This window comes from Centruroides vittatus, unplaced genomic scaffold (genome assembly GCF_030686945.1).
Source record: "Centruroides vittatus isolate TY-2023 unplaced genomic scaffold, ASM3068694v2 contig_2634, whole genome shotgun sequence".
NCBI lineage: Eukaryota > Metazoa > Arthropoda > Arachnida > Scorpiones > Buthidae > Centruroides > Centruroides vittatus.
This window is the reverse complement of record NW_027121678.1, coordinates 259,789-280,287: the sequence shown is the minus strand read 5'-3', so window position 1 is coordinate 280,287 and position 20,499 is coordinate 259,789. Positions and strand designations below refer to the sequence as shown.

The 20,499-nt window shown below is 30.2% G+C and overlaps 1 protein-coding gene across 4 annotated transcripts in view; it reads left to right on the top strand.

The window, feature by feature from the left end:
* The window catches only part of LOC136971600 (uncharacterized), a 63,876-nt gene extending 46,782 nt beyond the window's left edge, over positions 1 to 17,094 (top strand). For all 4 annotated transcript variants that reach the window (XM_067266068.1, XM_067266069.1, XM_067266071.1 and 1 more), the window contains 7 exons: positions 7,349 to 7,456; positions 7,537 to 7,740; positions 8,009 to 8,212; positions 13,115 to 13,184; positions 13,926 to 13,993; positions 14,275 to 14,369; positions 16,282 to 17,094. In XM_067266068.1, coding sequence (XP_067122169.1) covers positions 7,349 to 7,456; positions 7,537 to 7,740; positions 8,009 to 8,212; positions 13,115 to 13,184; positions 13,926 to 13,993; positions 14,275 to 14,369; positions 16,282 to 16,426 — 894 coding nt within the window. In that variant the 3' untranslated portion in view covers positions 16,427 to 17,094. The remainder of the gene's footprint in view (positions 1 to 7,348; positions 7,457 to 7,536; positions 7,741 to 8,008; positions 8,213 to 13,114; positions 13,185 to 13,925; positions 13,994 to 14,274; positions 14,370 to 16,281) is intronic.
* Positions 17,095 to 20,499: the final 3,405 nt, after the last annotated feature.

The following is a 20,499-nucleotide window of genomic DNA, read 5'->3' as shown; positions in this document are numbered from 1 at the left end:
TTTATTATATCTAAGTAATGCAGTTATAAACATATGTTTATTCAATGTAAAAATGAAAATAAATATTTCATTCAATAATGTACATTTATCGTAACTTATCTTAGCTGATGAAAGTCCACTGTGTGTAACTCTGTGTAAATATTTATGTCGACATTTTAATTACTGAAAAGTATATATACGATCACTTATCATTTCTTCCTCTCTAATTTTAAATATATACTATACTACATATTTTCATGGATAAGCTCCGAGTTTAATTTTAGAAAGACAAAGTAACTTTAATGTAAGGTGTTACCAACAAAACTAAGTCCTGTAACATTTCTTTTGAAAAAATAACCCATTTATTTTTGAAAAATTATGTATTGATAAAAATTACATCATTAATCATTAGATGAATCAAAATATTCATTTCCTTTTCTATTACTGTTTTCTAATATTTCAACAATATTCTTATATACGTCAATAAACCCGATAACCTAAGCAAATACACCCACAACTGCCGTAAATAATCGGGTTACTTTGACCCGATCATTTACGGCAGTTGTGGGTGTATAATATTTTTATTTTTATTTTCCGATCATCCAGATTCTTCAGATTTATTGGATCCAATTTATGTTGATCTATTGTAAGTTTAATGGCAGATTTCTTCTGAGGTTGTTGTAAGCCATTTTGGCTACTAAACAAGTTTTGAAACTTCTTACAATTGACTATTTTTCACATTGAGTTGTAGAAATGAAATTCAAAATGGTTTCTCAATTTGTTATCTATACCTATAAGTGAGGATGGTTGTTTGCTATACACTACTACGTTGTTCGACAAATTGTTACTAAACTTGACAATTATGTTCAAATTTTTCTAACTTAGATCATGTACATCCCACCCCAAATTATCAATTGGATTTCTATATATCTATTAATTTCTGTCTACATTTGATTTACTGGCTTTACATGTAGTGCCATCTAAAAAATTTAACAAAATAATTAACTAAATATAATTCTTACAAAAAAGAATATAATTTTATATTCACTGAATTACTGGGGCAATGATATAGTGCGAAATAGATGTGGTATTATGTCATTACTGCGACAGGTAGCACATAGCACTTACTTGCATGGAGTGTTTTTCCCCTGTACGTCATACTTTTCCTGTTTGCAATAGAATCGTGCTGGTTATGTATCTCCGTTCGGGGGAAAATTTTTAAATTGAAATAACGTGACTTGTGGTACAAATTGAAAGTTTATATATAATTAATCTGGTTCTCTTTCTCTTAATGATGTGGTCTTATGCCATATCTTTTTTTGTATATTTTATTTGTATATATATATTTCCCATTTCCCTTTATTCCTCTACTCTTTGTTTCCTTGTCCCTCTTCTTCTGGAAACTTCTCTCAGCGGGTGGCGACAAACTGGTTATAAGACAAAAGAAACGGATAGCCTGGAAGGGCTAAAAGGGAGATAGACTGGACACTTTTGGCTGAGACATCAAGCTGTAAGAACGTGTTTGGTGAGGTTTCCAAAATTTTCGCACCAACGGGAGAACGAAAGAGGCAGCAAGCCGAACGTAACAGAATCTAAAGAGGAACTCTAGTAATCTAATACAAAAGCCCTTCTGGAAGTTTATCAAAAGAAACACAAAGAAAGGAGAAAATTCGAACTCTACAGTCGTCGAATTTCGTATCGTCCAAGAAGGCCTGAGTTATAGCCACCACCACGAGTTCGCTAGCTAAGTTTGGGTACCTGTTCTTGTCTGGTTCTATCCTATTATCTACACCTTCTTTTTCCCTCTCTAGTATAAGTAGTTTTAAGTAATTAGTTATAAGTTTCTTTTTTCGCGTTCCTTTTGTAACGCGTCGTGTACCTCAATTCTTTTGTCGCGAGATCTTAGAATAACGATTCTGCCCGAGTGTCAAAAATTTATGACCTTTGTCCAAGGAGTGTTGGAATACAAATGATAATCCTGTATAAATTAACAAACGTGGGTGAAAAATAAAATAAAGAAGTTTAATTTTCTCCTTTCTCCTCGTTGGACTCTTTTTCACCACGTGCGTTTTACAATAATGATTTCCATGTCTGGTCTTGACTTTCATCTTTCTAACTTTGCTCTCGAGATTAAAGGACAAAGATGAATAGATGGACAACAGCAACAGTGAGAATTTATAAGTACAACTTTTTGAAATTGCATCCCAATAAGTACCTTCTGGTAACCGAGTGGATAAAACCACCGAACCCCAGTAGTTGGTTGTGGGTTTGCGCATGGTCAATGCACTAGCCATGTGGAGTATCTGGTTTTCTTGGTTTTCTTTACATTATTAACACTTAATTGGGGTCGACTTTACATAAAAGTCTTTCCGAGATGCATCCTCCTTGGCAGATCATTTGTGTTGTGTTGCAGTAACCAAATAAACCAAACTAATTCTAATGAGTGGTTATTTATTGTGACATCATCACAATGCAGTGCTGCAACTTTTCATCACAATTAGTGGTGTCTTGCTCCTGTATGTCCTACTTTTCTTGTTAGCAATAGAGCTGTATCGATCATCTATCTAACTTTGTTTGGGGGGAAATTTTGAATTAAAGTATTCCATTCCAAATGGGAAGTTCCTTTATAGTTAATCTGGGCCTCCTGCCTAAGCTTTCCACATCTGGTCTAACTTTCATCTATTTAACTTCTTTCTAGAGTTTAGGAAGGACAGACAGACAAACAAATGGGGACGACAGTCAGAATTTATAGGTGTACAATTTTTTCAAATTGCAACCTAATAATTTTTCTAAATGCAATATTTATGAGAACATACTTCTCACATAGTTTATACAATCTGTTGCCAAAATTTAAACTTTTTATTATCATATAAAAGGAATTATTCTAGCATTTCTACAAGATTTTTGTATTTAAACAAGTTTTATATGAAGTTTTTTAGACATATTAAGGTTAGCAAATTCAGTCACATGAGGGCAATCACAACCTGTCTAACACGAATCACTTTTCAAATATTAATACTAGACCAGTATTAATTAGTAGTCTTTGACCATCCTCCCTTCCAGCAGGAGGTCAACTACTACTATTGGTTGAATTACTTTAACCTCTTTCCACAACAGCCTCTTCTTTCTATTGGACCAGCAGTATGATTGCAATCAAATAGGAAAATTACATAATGTAAGGTTGCTGGCAAGCACAAAATATGAATTAAGTGGTTTTTGAGGGTACCGAGTTTAAATATTTGGTTCGTTTTTTTACGAAATTTGATTCGTTGGCAGATTATCATTTGTTATTTGACTGTGAATGGAACAGTTCATTAGTGCTAACATAGAAAAAAAATATGATATCTTAAATTTTTTAAGATATCATATTTTCAGTTGCTATCTACTTGACCAATGAAATTGTGGTTTTATATGGTTTTTGTTTTAATGTACGTTATATTATAGTATTTGATTCATATAACTACGAAGGTTACCTTATGCAAGGGTTTGTCATATTAAGTGACCAATATAAGACATTTTAAAAATTCTTTATTTCTCTACTGTACACAATTTAAAGAATTTTTAAAATGTATTAGATTGGTGTGATAAACTTTTACATAGTATAATCTTTATAAATATAAATCAAAATCTATAATATAATATAACAGAAGGGTTAGAAGTACAAAATACTATAATAATCTTAATCTTTACTGTTATTAATTTTTTCCCAAGCAATGCTGGACTCGTATGCTAATTTTCTATATTCTTTCATTGTGAATTCTTTGGATTTATAATCTGTCATTTGGAAAGGACATCCACATTTTCTGGCCTTTACTTTGGAGAAAGTTGTCATCTCTGAATTTGTGGCATTAAAAATAAATCCAGTATTCTAGAATAAGTCAATGGTTTATTTTTTGGAGAGGGCTTATTTATGATAATATCTAATATAAAGAAACACTGAAATAATGAGTTAAATTCAAAATAATAATAAAATATAGAGTAAAAATGCAAACAAGAATAAATCTTAGATACACAATATTTTTTCTGAAGTACAGAAATTACAATAAATAGTTAATAATAATCAAGTTATATAAACATAGAAAAAATGTAAGCCGTCTTATTAGTGAAATTTTTTTCAGAAGTAGATCATAATTTTTAATAATTAATAATAATGTTTTATCAATAGTTATGGAAGAGAGATTCTGTTTTCTTTGTTTTCTTACAAGTTAAAAAAAAATTATGAAAGGATATTTTGAAAAATATTATTGTAAAAGATACTGAAAACATCTTTTAAACAAACTTAAGTTTCTTTATATATTAAATGTTTTTTTGAAAGATCAAAAAGTAGCTTTTACTTATTTTCAATAAGAAATGACTATGACATAATGGATATGACTGCAGATTCATTAATATTTTATCTTGGTATATATTATAGCCTATATTTCTTTTTGATTATAAAATTATTGAACAAACGAGATAAAAGAATCCTACATATCAATAGTATTCAATAATTATTTTGCTAAATTGTTAATATTAAAATAAGATCTTAAATATGTCAGTAATTGTCAGTAAAGTTGAATATTATCAGATTATCAGAGATATAAAGATTAAATAAAAACAATTTTTATCTTTTCAGAGAAAATTTTTAAACATAACACTTATAAAATGTTACGTTTAAAAATAACATTAAATAATTTATAAATATTACAAGTTTGCGTCAGCAATCTGAAAAATATTTACATATTTATAGTAGTACATTAGTTTTTATAGATATTAATAACTGAAAAAAACAAGCAGCTACTTTTACTGTTAAGTGGTTCCTTTAAGAAATAACTATATACAGTCAAACCTGTTTTTATGCGGGGGATAGGGACCGCATTAAAAAAAACGCATTAAAAAAAATCTCACGAAACTTCACGAATGGCTGTAAATAATAGTTTTCGCAACACAATTAAAAAAATAATTTTTTTATGCGGTCAACAGGGACCGCATAAAAAAAGTCTCACATAGAAAATAACTCAAAACCGTACGAAATAGAATTTATTGACAACAGATGTCAGCACTCGACTGCATCGTCTGGTCTATCGTCTGTTTTACATATTTTTGTCCAGGTGGTGTTTTGTTGACTTAAAAAGTAAATTATTTCATTTTTCGCATATTCATGCAATAATATTACTATAATAAGTGCATTTATGCTATAATAAGTTTATTTAGCTATAATAAATCAACGTGAGACACGACGAATCGCACGAGACTAGTCGCCAACTATACCGCACAAATTAAAAATTCGCATTAAAAAAATCGCACAAATAAAAATCGCACATAAAAAGAGCGCATAAAAACAGGTTTGACTGTATATGTATTTTAATTTTAAAGTTTTATATACCACATATAAAATTTAAAATTACAGTTGCAAAGAAAATTTATTAGTGCTTTTATTAGCTTCTTTTGTAATTGTGTATAAATGAAAGTAAATGTAATTAAACTTTGACAATTTCCTATCAGTTATTGTATCCTAAATACAAGATATTTAAATTTCTTTAATACCTAGGATTTGAAATACAAAAGAAATTCATGTAAAAATTTTAACAATATTTAATAATCTAATTCCTTAGTACAGGTATGTGCCACTTAACAATGGAGATATGTTCTGAGAAATACATTGTTAAGCAAACAAAAGTTCTTATGTTGGTAAGCAAACAAAAGTTGGAACGTTGATTAGCAAAAAAATTGCTAACCAACATTTCGACCGACCTCAGTGCACCCGAAGAAGGCCTTTCAAAATGGCCGAAAACGTTTGCGCTTATTAGTTTAATTGCTAGAAACAGCGTGTGTAAGGTTTTTTGTGTCATTAATAACATTACTGTAGCAATCTTTAAAAAATCTTGCCAGTATTATAGAACCAATTGTGTGAAAACCAATAATACAATAAGAAATTGCATCACATTCTTTTCTCTTTACAAATGATGACATAATATGATTATGGTTCCAATGATGGCTTACTTGAGTGTTTCTTCTTTTCTGCAGTCTCAGAAATCCAATATTGATGGCATCATAATTTTCTTCAGTGATTGATTATAAATTTTAAAAAAATGATTGTAAGTAAATAGTTACTGGATATTGGTTTAGAATAGTTTAATATTTCCCGGTTATGTTCCTCCTTTCTTACGACTGACCGTGATTTTATTTACAAATTTGTAATAAATAAAAAATTAATTTAATCTGAAAATTTAGTCCAAAAACAATGAAACTCAATTCTGATTTATTTAATATCTTTGATAGGCTACTCTACATTTTTTAGTTTTTACTGTTATAAAATCTATAGACCAATTGATATTTATAATATATAAACGAATAGGTGGTAATAATAGTAATACTTAATATACTACAGTATAATCATTTAATATAATATACAAATATATTTTTAAAAGAATTTTTATAGCTTGACACATTATCAAATAAAGCAATTTATAGCAATTTTATAGTATTGAACTTTACATTTTATATTATTAGTGAGAATTTTTAATTAAAAATTTTATGTTAAGAGTAGAAAATAATGAAAAACTATATATCTGTAAATTTTGCTTGAGTTAATTGTTTTCATTATTTCAATATTTCAATATTTAGCAAATAATAATAGTAAGTGTAATAAATAAACTCAGATTTTTATAATAAAACCCAAACTAAACTTAATTTAAATTTACAATTGTCAATAAAGTATTGTTCCTCCCACATTTTTGGGCAGCCAAGCCCGTTATCGAGCAGTTCTCCCGACGGATTTCAACTATGGAGATGCAAGTGTACCTTCTAACCCAAACAAAAAATGTGGAAAGGAAAAAGTCAATCTTTATCAGTTTGTAAATTTTCATTAATTTTGTGTAACCAATACTACAGTAATTAATTTCAATCAATTAATGTATTGCACATTGATGCACTTCCTGAAATAAATCCTGCCAGCACTATAGATTCTAATCATTTTTGCTTGTTGACCCTTTTCAAAAATTATATTTAATTTACCAACCTCTTTCTATACTGATACAAAATAAGAATAAATTATAAATAGGATGAAATAAAAACTGAAATAAGATTCAATGATATGTCAATAATTATTATGTATTATTATTTTTACGTTTTGAAATATTAATATAATAAAAATAAACTTGTTAAAATAAATTACTAAGGCTCCGAATGAGCCTTAGTAATTTATCAATCCTTGAGATAAATTGATTGGCCCTCTCAGTAGTTGTTAGCAAACAGGTTGGGAACCATTGGAGCTTACTAATTTAGTAAGAGGTTTTAGTAATTTTATTAGTATGGTAAATGATAGTATTATTTAAATATTTAGTAAAAGCTAATATTTAATGATTTGTTTTGCTCTGTCTGCATATAGGTAGTGATTTTGCTGTTGCTGTCCCATGTGGGATGGAATGGACCTTCTGTTACGCTTTTTTCTTGTTCTTGGGAAAAATCAAAATTTGTCCAACATATAATTATGAAGGTTTGTAATACTCCTACTTTAAAATTGTAATTTAAAAGTTTTTAAAAATTATTTATCATCAAAAAATTACATATTTTCAGAAATTTCTACCCATTCTGGATAGATATCGTGTAACTCTGCCATTAGAATGCCCTTTCCATCCCCAACGTGATATATTTTGGTGGCCCCAAAGAGATTCTAGTGAAATGGAAGAATGGACATGTCCTGCATGTGGTCAGAAATTTCATTGTGAACAACTTTTTGCAGGTCATTGGGACAAAACACATGGGAGATCAACAAGTCCAGTAAGAATTGTTATACATAAGTCTGCATGTAGCTATTAATTTTGTGTTTAAGTAGCATAATTATATAGTATTTTGTTCAAGACTTCCAATAGCTTAATATTTAAGCTATTGAAATTAAAACATTACATATCAGTATTCACTTTCAGTTTAAAAAAATATAATTAAATGAAATAATGAATTTTTTTTATAGCAGATATGATTATAAATTATAAAATTTTTAATTAATATTGTCAATTATATTTAATAATACAGAGTATTTGTTTTAAAGGCAGAAGACGCTGTGTGCCTTGCAAATTTCTGTGACATTATGCGATGTGATGTACTGAGCGTCTTGTATAACAGAAATAAAAAGTTATTAGGCCATAGTATAGATGAAAATATGGAAAATAAATTGAAAAAAGAAAACAAATCCTTCCAGTCATCAGAATCCTGTGATGAACAAAAACTTAAAAATTTACAGAACAAATGTAAGGTAAAGAAGCAAATTTTAATTTAGATTTTATGTAATTCTGGCAATTTCTATTTTTAATATTTTTCACTTGCAAAACTTTGCTTCCATACAATATATTTTAAAATGTCAATATGTTCTAAGAAAGTAAACTAAATTCATACATAATTCGTATGTAGCTTTTCCTCCCCCCCTGCTGAGATTGTTAAATTTTAAATAGCTTGAATATCTAGTTTACAAAATAGACAAATTATGAAATACTGTATTAAGGATATTAAGTTTGTGCTTCTAAACAAAAATTTTTTTTTTTTTTGTAACTTTAAAGCATGAATGATGCAATAAAATTTTCTCCATCTAGTAATATATACAGTAATACTTTATTGTCAAATGATATACTTTGCAACTTATAGAAAACAGAATGTGAAAATGCATCTAATATTTGAAGCATTTTATTTAATTGTATGTATTAAATAAAATATCCGTGATCTAAATATATAAAATTAGTTGTCCTGACTGAGTGACTGATTGACTGATTCATCATTGCTCAGAGCAAACCACTGAACTTAAAGTGATGAAATTTGGTACACAGTTAGGGTACGTCGTGAAAATGCACACTAAGAAGGGATTTTTCGAAATTTCCCCGCAGGTGAGAGGGAGAGAATTAAGGCTTAACCTGAAGAATGGCTTCTACTGTACTATTTTAGATGGGATTTTTTGTTTTTAACTACGTTTAGTCTTCATTGAGTACTTAGGTGTATAAATTGATAACATTTCAGACATTGTTATAAATATTTTTATATATTTCGATTTTTTAACCAAATGTTTGAACCGTTTTAAATTCAAATTTGTTATTGCATATCAGTTCGATTATAGAACGATTGTAAACGTTCCAGAATATTGATCAAATTGAAAACAGTTTGTTTGATTCTCAGCAATTCTTATCATTCTCATCATTCTCAGTGGTAGGTGTTATATAACAATTACTATGGTTGTTGAAATACTGAATATAAATAGTGTTTGCTTGCAAAATCTGCACGGGTAACAGCTAGTGTATATATATACACTAGCTGTTACCCGTGCAGATTACCTGTTTATATATATATATATCCACGGTGCTTGGGCCATGTGGAACCTTTACCACTTTGACAACCATTTTCTGTTCCTCTGTTTACAACAGTTTCTCTCCTGTATGTATGTATGTATATTTATTATATAGCAAAACAGTTCAAAGAGAAATGGAGACACTAAAAATTGAGATTAAGAAAAAATTTTTCTTAAGCATAAGCTTGTTTAACTCATCATAAAAAATTTTATAAACCATATACTTCTCTTGTAAACCTTGTCACCGGTGCTGCCAATATTTGTACGCTAACGTTTACGGCCCTTCACTAGGTCCTTCTTCAAGCGAAAAATTTATTTGATTTTCTTTTTTGACCGTTAAATCGAAGAATATCCACTTTTTGGATAAAATTCGAATTGTCCGATTCCGTATCTATGGAAATCGCGTATCAATAATATTCCAAATTTTACGCAAAATGATCATGCGCTTATTTTTGTGACGTAAACTATCAAAACGCCATTCAATCACATCTTTTCCATGTCAGTTCCTTGCAACGGCCTCTTTAATCATTTTGCCTCCGTAGGTTCGAATCAGTGTCCTGAATTAGCACCTGCCATGCCAAAGATAATTTAATCTCGTCATTTGAATTGATCGGTTGGGTGTACGAGAAGGCTTTACATATCTCCACTTGCTCTAGCCATCGAAGGCGGTCTGTGTGTCGTGCGGCGATGAGGAGTTTAGCGCTCGCAAAGTCTGCTGTTATTTCTTGATCTGAAGCGTAAACGGCGAGCGCAGTGTTGTTTCTGTTATTTTTAATATCCTGCTGATGTTCTTTCCACCTAATTTCAACGGATCTTTTTGTGGCGCCAATGTACATTAATTCTCTGTTAAATCTATGGTCCTTTAAAGGGACTGCGTACACCCCTGGGAGTTTTTTCTTGTTCGGCCTATCCTTATCGTTCCGGAGGATTTGAAAAATTGATGGGCATCGTCTGTATGCGATGCGTATTTCTTGCTTCTTCGCAATTCTTCTATATAAGGATGCCAACTGGGGGTTGAATGTTACCGGTACCATTCGTTGTGTCGACTGTCCTGAGGTGTCATTAGTTGGTGGCGTCCGACGCGTACCATCTTGATACTGCTTCTCTAGCTTCCGTATTAATCGATGATATCCGTGTCTCTTTGCTACTTCTCGTATGTACTTTATTTCCTGTTCAAGCGCTTCCCGTGTCGAGCAGTGCGTGTGCGCTCTTTTGAGCAGAGTGCTGAACGCCGTCATTTTGTATTGGCGCGGGTCACAGGAATCCGCTGGTATGTATATCGGGAAATTATCTGTTTTGCGGTAAACGAAAGTATTTATGCCATTCTCCTTTAGCTCGATGCTCAGGTCCAGGAAATGTACCGCTGTCTCGCTATGTTGTTCCAGCTCAACATTGAGGTCATAACGGTTGTCGTTAAACTGTTCTACGAATACATTGATGTCTATGTCCGTTCTCCATAGTACCATGATGTCATCCACGTATCTTGTATATAATCTTATGTTGTTACTGTATGGTGGAATTATCTTCTCTTCCAGTTGCCGAATTACAAGCTCACAAAGGTCGCCTGAGACCGCACTGCCCATGGGTACGCCTCTTCCCTGCTTGTAAGTGATTCCTCCGAATTGGAAAATCAAGCAGTAACATATTAAGTGCGCCAATTCCAAAATCTGATTGTGCATCCTCTCGTCGTTGACGTATTGGAATAAAAAGTCTCTAAGCGTGCAAAAACATGGCGGCAGTTCAATGGATGGGTACAGGGATCGGAAATCCATGACGGAGACCCGATTCAGGCGTTCCGTGCTTCTAAGAGTTTCTAACAATTCCTCAGAACCGGATATGGAGAATTGGTATCCTTGTAAGTGCGGCTCTAAAATCTTATGTATTGCAGTCTCCAGCTTACGAGTGGGGGCGACTGCCTTATCCACTACTGGTCTGAGTTTGCGTCCCTGTTTGTGGGTTTTTGCAAAAGCAAAGAGTTTTGGTGTATCGGGAGCCTCCACTATAATATCTTTCATACCAAGTCTTGCTGCCAGTTTCGTTTTCGAGAAGCGTTTAACCCTGTTCTGGAGCTTTTCAATCTCGTCGCTCCTTTGAACTATACATCTAGTATCGTTAATGTACTCTAGTAGCCCTGTTTCGTACGTTTCCTTCTTCATCACCACAAACTCTTTGGTCTTATCGGCTCTGACCAATACAATGTCGTTATCCCGGAACCATTTAATTGCCTTAGATAGGTCGTTCCTGAAACGAAATTCTTGCGTGGAGGCTTTGCCGTTCGTAATCCTGCATGCGGCCACCCATCTGTAATACTCTTTCTGAATTTCATCCATGCCTATAATAACATTTTCAATATCTGGAATACAAGCCTTAACCGCTTCTTTCTTGCGGGGTGTGGGTGCGTACTTCGGGCCAAGCTTTAGTATCCGTTGGACACTTGTAGGAAGCTCCAAATCATCCCATATCGTATAACTGCAATTATGTTGGGTCCTGTTCGGTACTTGGTGCCGTAAGATCTAGTTCATTTTCTTCCTGTATCGTGCAGTTAGGGCGCATCCGAGCCTTTCTTGGATAACCGTTGGATAACACAACGAATGGTACCGGTAACATTCAACCCCCAGTTGGCATCCTTATATAGAAGAATTGCGAAGAAGCAAGAAATACGCATCGCATACAGACGATGCCCATCAATTTTTCAAATCCTCCGGAACGATAAGGATAGGCCGAACAAGAAAAAACTCCCAGGGGTGTACGCAGTCCCTTTAAAGGACCATAGATTTAACAGAGAATTAATGTACATTGGCGCCACAAAAAGATCCGTTGAAATTAGGTGGAAAGAACATCAGCAGGATATTAGAAATAACAGAAACAACACTGCGCTCGCCGTTTACGCTTCAGATCAAGAAATAACAGCAGACTTCGCGAGCGCTAAACTTCTCATTGCCACACGACACACAGACCGCCTTCGATGGCTAGAGCAAGTGGAGATATGTAAAACCTTCTTGTACACCCAACCGATCAATTCAAACGACGAGATTAAATTATCTTTGGCATGGCAAATGCTAATTCAGGACACTGATTCGAACCTACGGAGGCAAAATGATTAAAGAGGTCGTTGCAAGGAACTGACATGGAAAAGATGCGATTGGATAGCGTTTTGATAGTTTACGTCACGAAAATAAGCGCATGATCATTTTGCGTAAAATTTGGAATATTATTGATACGCGATTTCCATAGATACGGAATCGAACAATTCGAATTTTATCCAAAAAGTGGATATTCTTCGATTTAACGGTCAAAAAAGAAAATCAAATAAATTTTTCACTTGAAGAAGGACCTAGTGAAGGGCCGAAAACGTTAGCGTACGAATATTGGCAGCACCGGTGACAAGGTTTACAAGAGAAGTATATGGTTTTCACCCCGGTGTGTATAGATGAACTGAATTGCATAAAAAATTTTTGGTTTTAGTCTTAATTTTTCACATTAACTGGAAGATAGTGAAATGAAAACTTCGAAATTGAATATTCAAATTCTATAGAATATCTTATTATTTGGCTCTGTAAATGTCACACAATAAGAACAATATTAGGCTTTTAAATATTTTATTATTATTGTTATTTTTGTTTTGTTCCCATTAGTGTCAGAAAGTAGACAAAGCTTCTCTGTCTATTTTTAATAGGTATATAAATATATATAGTATTTGACTTTTTATATACTGTATAGACAAATATTAAGAGTAATTGTTAACATCTCAATAATATGAAAGCATTGGAAACTTATATTTTTTATGTAAAATGTATTTGAGGATTAATACTTTTATAATTATAGGGCATAATCCGACAGTGCATTATCGGTTTGTTAACAACTCTTTCTCTGAAAGATTTCCAAGATATAGAAGGTAAAAATATTTATAATTTTATATTATATTTATGTTTCGTACATTAATTTATATTTGTTTCATATAATAGTACGTTTTACAAAATTAAATTGATATTAAGAAAATTTATTTAAATTTGGAATTTTAATTAAATTATTACATAACAATTAAATTTTCACACAGTTTGTATTTTGAAATATATGTTAATATTCCTTAATCTATATTTAAAATATATCAATTTTAAAAAGTTTAGAATGTTATTTAAATTGAAATTTTATCATCTAAATACTGTAATAAAATAAAATTAATGATTTAAACAAGGAATAATATGCTAGATAAAAATCTGAAAGTCTAAAAGTGTCATTATTGCAATTCCTTATTATAATTCTAATTATTGTTAAAAGAATAGTTTGAAAACTGAGGCTCAGATGATTAGAGTTCAGTGGCATATTGAACATAACTGGCGCCTCCCTCCAGAAACACATATGGTTTGTCTTGGAGACCATTTGGTCGCCTCTCTGCGAAGGCACCTGGTACATGATACACCCCCTTGCCCCCCTTGCCATGCCACTGTTAGAGTTCTACTGTTTAGTCAGTTAAGAAAGTTAAATAAACAAGTTTTGTTAATATTATAACTAATACTCTCTAGTAATGATAATTTAACAGCTAATATGTAAATTTAAGATGTACAAAATGTACATAATGAAAACCATAATATTTTCAAAAGTTTTTCTTAATTTAATAAAAATTAATACATTTCAGATGACTTAACAAATGCTATATGTTCCTACCTGACTTGCGAACTTTATTGGGAAGATTTTCAAGAAGACGTAAGATATATTTCTTGAAATAAATCATATTTTAGTGTAGCGTAAAGTTTTAAGTTATAGTACATATATTTAATCAGTATCAATTTATATTTATGCAGTGTTCTACAGTCTTAAAAAAAATTCTAGAATTAGTAAGCAAATAAAAAAAATTTTCTCAGCAAGTTTTTAAGCAATTTTAATAGTTTCTTTTATTATAGTGCTTTTTTTAAAATTTCGAAATTAAATTTTATAGTCTGTTAATTTAAAAATATTTTAAAATAATTTGTTGTTTGTTATTTCAGGTACGCCATGTTCCAATACTTTTCTGTATAATTATTGGAATAATTGTGATTGGAGGATTCTGTTTATGCTATTATATGGTTTGGGTGTTGTTTGAGTAAGTTAACAGAATAGGTTTTCTAAGTAAATTTGTTATTTAACTTTATGTAAATTTTAAGGAGATTAAACTTTTAACAAAAGATTCAATTTTATTTTCTCCCCAACTTATACGATTTTTAAGTTTTGCTTATTTTTTTTCATTAACATATAAAACCTTTATAGTTAAAATGTTCTTTTAGATTCAAATTTAGTTTTTCTGTACATAGTAATAAAATTAAACAGTCAAATTTTGGTGCAGCGAGTATTGATATAACAATGAATATATCCATAATGATAAGAAATGTATTCCCCGTGCAGTGTGTATTAGCTTTACATGCAACTTTTCCTGATTTGAACAATATCTTCTAATGTGATAAATCTGTGTCTCGCAATACATTTTTTTCTATATTATATCTGTAAAATACACAATATTTTCCTTTCTCTACAACAATAAAATTAAAATTCAGTTTACTGCATTATCAATTTACCACTTTGATTTTAGAATTAAAATGTGCTATATTAATACAGCAATTCTGCCATGGACATTACCTCCGCTTACAAGTTAGTAGTCGTCGGTATTGATGAGCAGGGTTGCTAGATTTACACGAGGGGTTTTTTGGTAGTTTAGCATCTAAAGTTTTTGTTTAGTGCTTACAATTAATTAACATTTTTTGCTATTTTAGGCTGAAATGAGCTTTTGAGCATAATTTTTTGATAACTTTTAAGGAAACAAGTTTTAACTTTTTCTAGACAGTTTTGCACTTTTTTGGGTTTGATCTATCCTTTCCAGTTTTTTCAAGAAATTATAAATTATAGTAAACCCGTAAGTTACAGTAAAACCTTGAAATTAACTAGAAACTGATCTTACTAGGTAAAAGTATTTGTAACAAAACATTTTTTTGTTTTAGAATTAGTGTAATTTGCAACACTAAGACATCTCTGTACACTTTTGAAGAGAGCTTTATTGAATTTTAAATGAGTTTATTATATTCTAAAATATAATTCTAAAATATAATTATTTTTAGTTTTACTTATTTAAACTAGGAAGACTTTTTTTGCCTAGGATTCAGGTTCTGATTGATTTTGATGTTTAACTTATACTGTAGAAATAATATGCAAAATCACTTAAATCTTCTCCTAGAAGAGCTTAATAATGCTAAGGCTTTCTGTTCTAACATTATCTAACTTTGTAGAAATGATGTCGACAATGTTAAATGAGGAAGGGGGGAGACTTTTTTAAAAATTTTCACTATAACAATATATCTGTTTACAACAATATTTTTTCTTGTTGCTGTAGAGGGATTTGACTGTATTACATTGAAATGATTAAGTTGTTATCCAAGTATTTTTTTTTTTGTCCTTTTTCATGCAAATATTATTTTGTTTAATCAGTCAAGAATAATTTCAAGGGGATGGTGAACTCCCCTAAAGAAACCAAAAAAGTGTTTATGAGATATCAAATAATCAATAAAAAGCATTTAAGTAGCTATACTTCTAATGAAGATGATGTACTAGTCACTATGGTTCAGCTCAGTTCTTTAATGGAGCACTTTATCAAGTGAAAATCAAGATCCAAATAGAAACAATGCTTTTTTCTTTTTCCTTAAATGGTTCTTCATATAATCTGAATATCTGTATGTTACTAATTTATTGCAATTATGAATTGAAGTGTATGGAACAATGGCTGCTCCCATTGGTATACAGTAGGATGGATTATGTAAAGATTTTATTTTTGTTCTAGTAATTTTCTGCAGATTATACACGTGAAAATGCAATAGTTAGTTCAAGTCTTTCTATAATAGAGAATAAATATTACAGTAATTTTCTCAGTGAGAAATACCATAAAATTTTTTTAGTTATTTCCTGTTTTATATTAAAATATTTTTTATTACATGAAATGAGTGATTATCTTTTTTTTTTTTTTTTTCTAGATCTCCTCATCACCCAAATGTATGCTGTAATGGTTTGCATGTAAACAATCTCATTTATAACAATCATTCGGGAACTTACGTTCCTTACAGTAATTACCATAGAATTACAGGAAAGGGAATGGACGGAAAGAAGAAACTACCATAAAGTAATTTGTGCTTTCAAATGAATTACGTCCCTAATGTTACAAAAAGAGAATTGTCTCATTGAATCATGGTACAACTAAGAAGTTTTAAAATTACTTTAGTTGTATTTATTTCTAATTTTTCATTTAAAATTAGTCTTTTTTTGTTTTTTTTGTTGTTTTTTTTTATTTACTTTAACAGTGCAAATTTGATAAAATTCTATTTAATTATCAAATATTTATTTCAAACACAGAAATATTTCCCATTTTATGTTTTAAATTATACTTCATTTAAAGAGAAATACTTTTATCTTACCATGTAAACTTTTTCTACTAGAATTTCCATTTTATACTGAAATGAGAAGTCGACACTGTCAAATTAACTAATTGCCCTTTTGCCTTAAACACTTTTTTTACTCAGCAAGCTTTAATAGAACAAAATTATAAATTTGTACTGTATATATATATATATATATATAAAATTGTACTCTAGATATATTATACAGATGGATTCAAAATTGAAAAAATGTTGAATGTATTTACTTGTTATATAACATAATATTTGAAGTTTCATTCTTTTCTAACCATTTAAAACGACTAATATTAAATCAAAGATTATAATTAAGTTGAAAGAGACATTTGATCAATTTATAGAACAATTTTATTTAATTTAAAACAAATAATTTTGAATTATGGCACTTGTAATAGATGTATTTTATATGGTACAGTACATGTAGTTTTATTTCTTATATATGTGTGGTATATGTGATTTACGAAATTTTTATATATGTATTTTTATCTTGTTTGTCGTTTATGAATAACGTTAACGTTATGGCTGTATGTTATACGTATTGTTTGTTTGATTCATAAATTATTACAACTTTTTATTGTTTTAAAATTAAAATATACAATACTAACTGTATATGTTAAAATTAAGGAAAGATAATTTAGAACACGAGTAAGAGATTTAAAATTTTTTGTTTAATTATCATATGTAGAATGTTTATGTTGTTGTTATAATAGTTATATTTATTTTTTTTTCTAAATGCTATTAACATATTTCCAGAATTGGTAAATTTTTTTACGATAAATTTACTGAAAAAAATGTTTAAATTTAGTCATAAGGTACTATTCATTAATTGTGCGTACAGTTTTTGAGTCATTTCTGACTTCTTCTCTGTCTGTCGTGTACAATGATGTACTTTTGGAAAAATCCTTCCTCTTTAGTTACATATACAATAGTTCACGAATCCCCAATGTTGAAGGAATGATTCAGTTCAGCAAATATTTTCTGACTGATAGTTTATTCGCATGACTAGTAAGTAGGTTTATATGAATAAATTTGTATGTCACTAAAATACCACCAAAAAAAGTCTATATAGACAATGTCTTGACTCTTTCCCTCGCATTATGCACAATGATGCACTTTTTGTGATTCTCCTCCCCTTTAAACTGTACACATAATTAATGGACAGTTCCTGGTAAGATTAACAGTTTTAAATAATAAAAAGTTTTCAGGACAATAGGATTTAGATTATATATAATTATGTATAATAGATTACATTTAATTGGTAAGCATTACAAATACTCAGATTGTAGTTTGACGTAAAGAATACAAAAATAGTTGTATAAATCATGAGCTTATTTAAAAGTAGTAATCTACGGTTTGAAAATACGAGGCACGTTCAACAGAAAACTGTAAAAATGCCTTTAAAAGTCGGGAGGATGAGCAATAGCATAGTAATTCTGACACACGAAACTTCAAAGTCAGAGGCAACAGTAACTGCAACTGGCAACATGGTTGATGTGCAAGAACATCAACCAAGGCAACAGATCAATAAAATGGCAGCACCTCTCCAGCAGTGTAGTCCTGTCTGATTTTTGACAAAAACCAATTGACATACATTGGTACGTGCAGGTACAATAAAGAGACAAGTACACGAGTACAAAGGAACTGGCACCACAAAAGAAAAAGGAAAAAATAATAAGGAAATTTTCCAAAAAGTTTTTCTTAATTAAAATTTATTGTTTTATTTATATTTGTTGCATCATCTATTTCTAGACTACTAATGAATTGGCAGTCACATAAGATGGAAATTTTATTGATTTCACTTCAAAACTTGGTTTTTTGTTCAATTCAGCTTTCCCATGATTAAATTCCGAGTTTGTCACTGGGTGTACGAGTAGAGTTCTAAAGTTCCAAAACAGCCACGGTTCTGTGGAAGATTCTCCGTGACATTCACTGCTCTCCCTGCCATTGCTTACTGTACCTGCATGTGCCAATGGATGTTTATTTGATTTTTTGTCAAAAAACTGGACAACACTGCACTGTTCTTGCTTTGTGCACTGTTGGAGCAGTGTCACTATTTTATCAGTTGTTATTTTATCTTGTGCATCAACGTGTTGCCTCTGACATGGAAGTTTCTGTTATCAAAATTACTATGCTATTGCTCATCCTCTCAACTTTTAAAGGCACTTTCTTGGTTTTCTATTGAACATATCTTGTATTTAACAACCATTTGTTTAGTTTTTTTTTATTAGTTTTAGACAATTTATATTCTGTGTGCTGTTTTAAATATAAACGTTTAATTAAATTTTAAATAATCTCAAATATTTATTTTTATTTATTAAGACAATTAGTTATGTTTTTTTTTTAGTTTTAACTACATAAATGGATTTGCTTTATACTAAATCTTCCTTCCTCCCATCTCACCGAATCTTCCAAATGTAAAAAAAAATTCTTTAGAAGTATATATCTTCTGATAATAGATGAAAAGTAAAATTAAAAATATAAATATCATTTCAAAATGGTCCTTGGTTTAATGTTTAAGATGAATACTGAATAAAGACAGATAAAAACTTTAATCTATACATTTTAAACCTGAATAATTTTATTTTGTATTGAAAGAATGGTACCATAAAGATACTTAGATTTTGAGATTTGAGAATTAAATTAATATGGCATAGTTATTTTATTTCAGGATATAAATACAGTATATCTAAACAATTTAATGCATTTAGTGTTGTTATGAATTTAACCACATAAAAATAAAATATAAAGTAATATTTTACTTTTATGTGGTTAAATTTTCATTAAAAAGCTCACAAGATTCAATAACACGTATTCAATTGTAAATAGATAATTTTGAAAAATGTATTTTGATGTTGCACATAATCTGTTTAATCTACATTAAACTATGCATAAATTTAATTAAAATTTGGGTCTAGATCCAAATTAAACCTAATAGTTATTCTAGGTGCACCATTAAAATGGACGTGCATTTCTCAGCTTATTTTAATAATTTGTTTCCAAGTGTATTTATAAAATAAATAAGTAAAGTAAACATCAAAAATTTTGCTAATTTTTATCTGAAAGAAAAGCTTTATTTATTAATATATGAAATAGAATGTAAGCAAGTACTAATACTGTAGTATTTGGATAAAAATAATCTGTTATAAATGAATAAAATTGTATTACAAATATACAGGAAAGACACTTTAAATATTGTCTTAATATTTAATTTTTAACCAGATTGATTTTGATTAAGGAGTTGAAGAAATAAAAATGCTTGCCCTAGAATGTTGTATAATGCATCATTTCCCAATGTAATCATTGAGGCAGTGGTGCACCCAGGGGGTGGACCAAGGGACCCTGGCACTCCCAAAGTAAAAGGAAAAGAAATGCTAATAAATTTTCTAATTTTCCTAATTAAAATTCAATTTTTTATATATATTGTGTCGTGTGTTCTAGTTCTATATTACTTATGAATTAGTGGTTACTTAAGGCGGAAATTTTATTGAATTCGCGTTAAAAAGTTTTTTTTATCTGTTCAACTTAGATCCCCAAGATTAAATCTTGAGTGCACCACTGTTTTCAGGTATTAGAATGGTCAGTAGGTCACGCACCACCTTATGGTATACCATGAGGTGATTCGTGATTTGATCACTTGCAATCAGAAAGTATAAACTTTGGTAATATTCCACGAGATATGTTTATAACACTATTGTGTAGCGTTATGTCCTTTGTGTGCAGTTCTCAGACATGTTAATCAGATCAATTTTGTTATTTGTCCTGCTAAGAATCCACTCCAGAAGT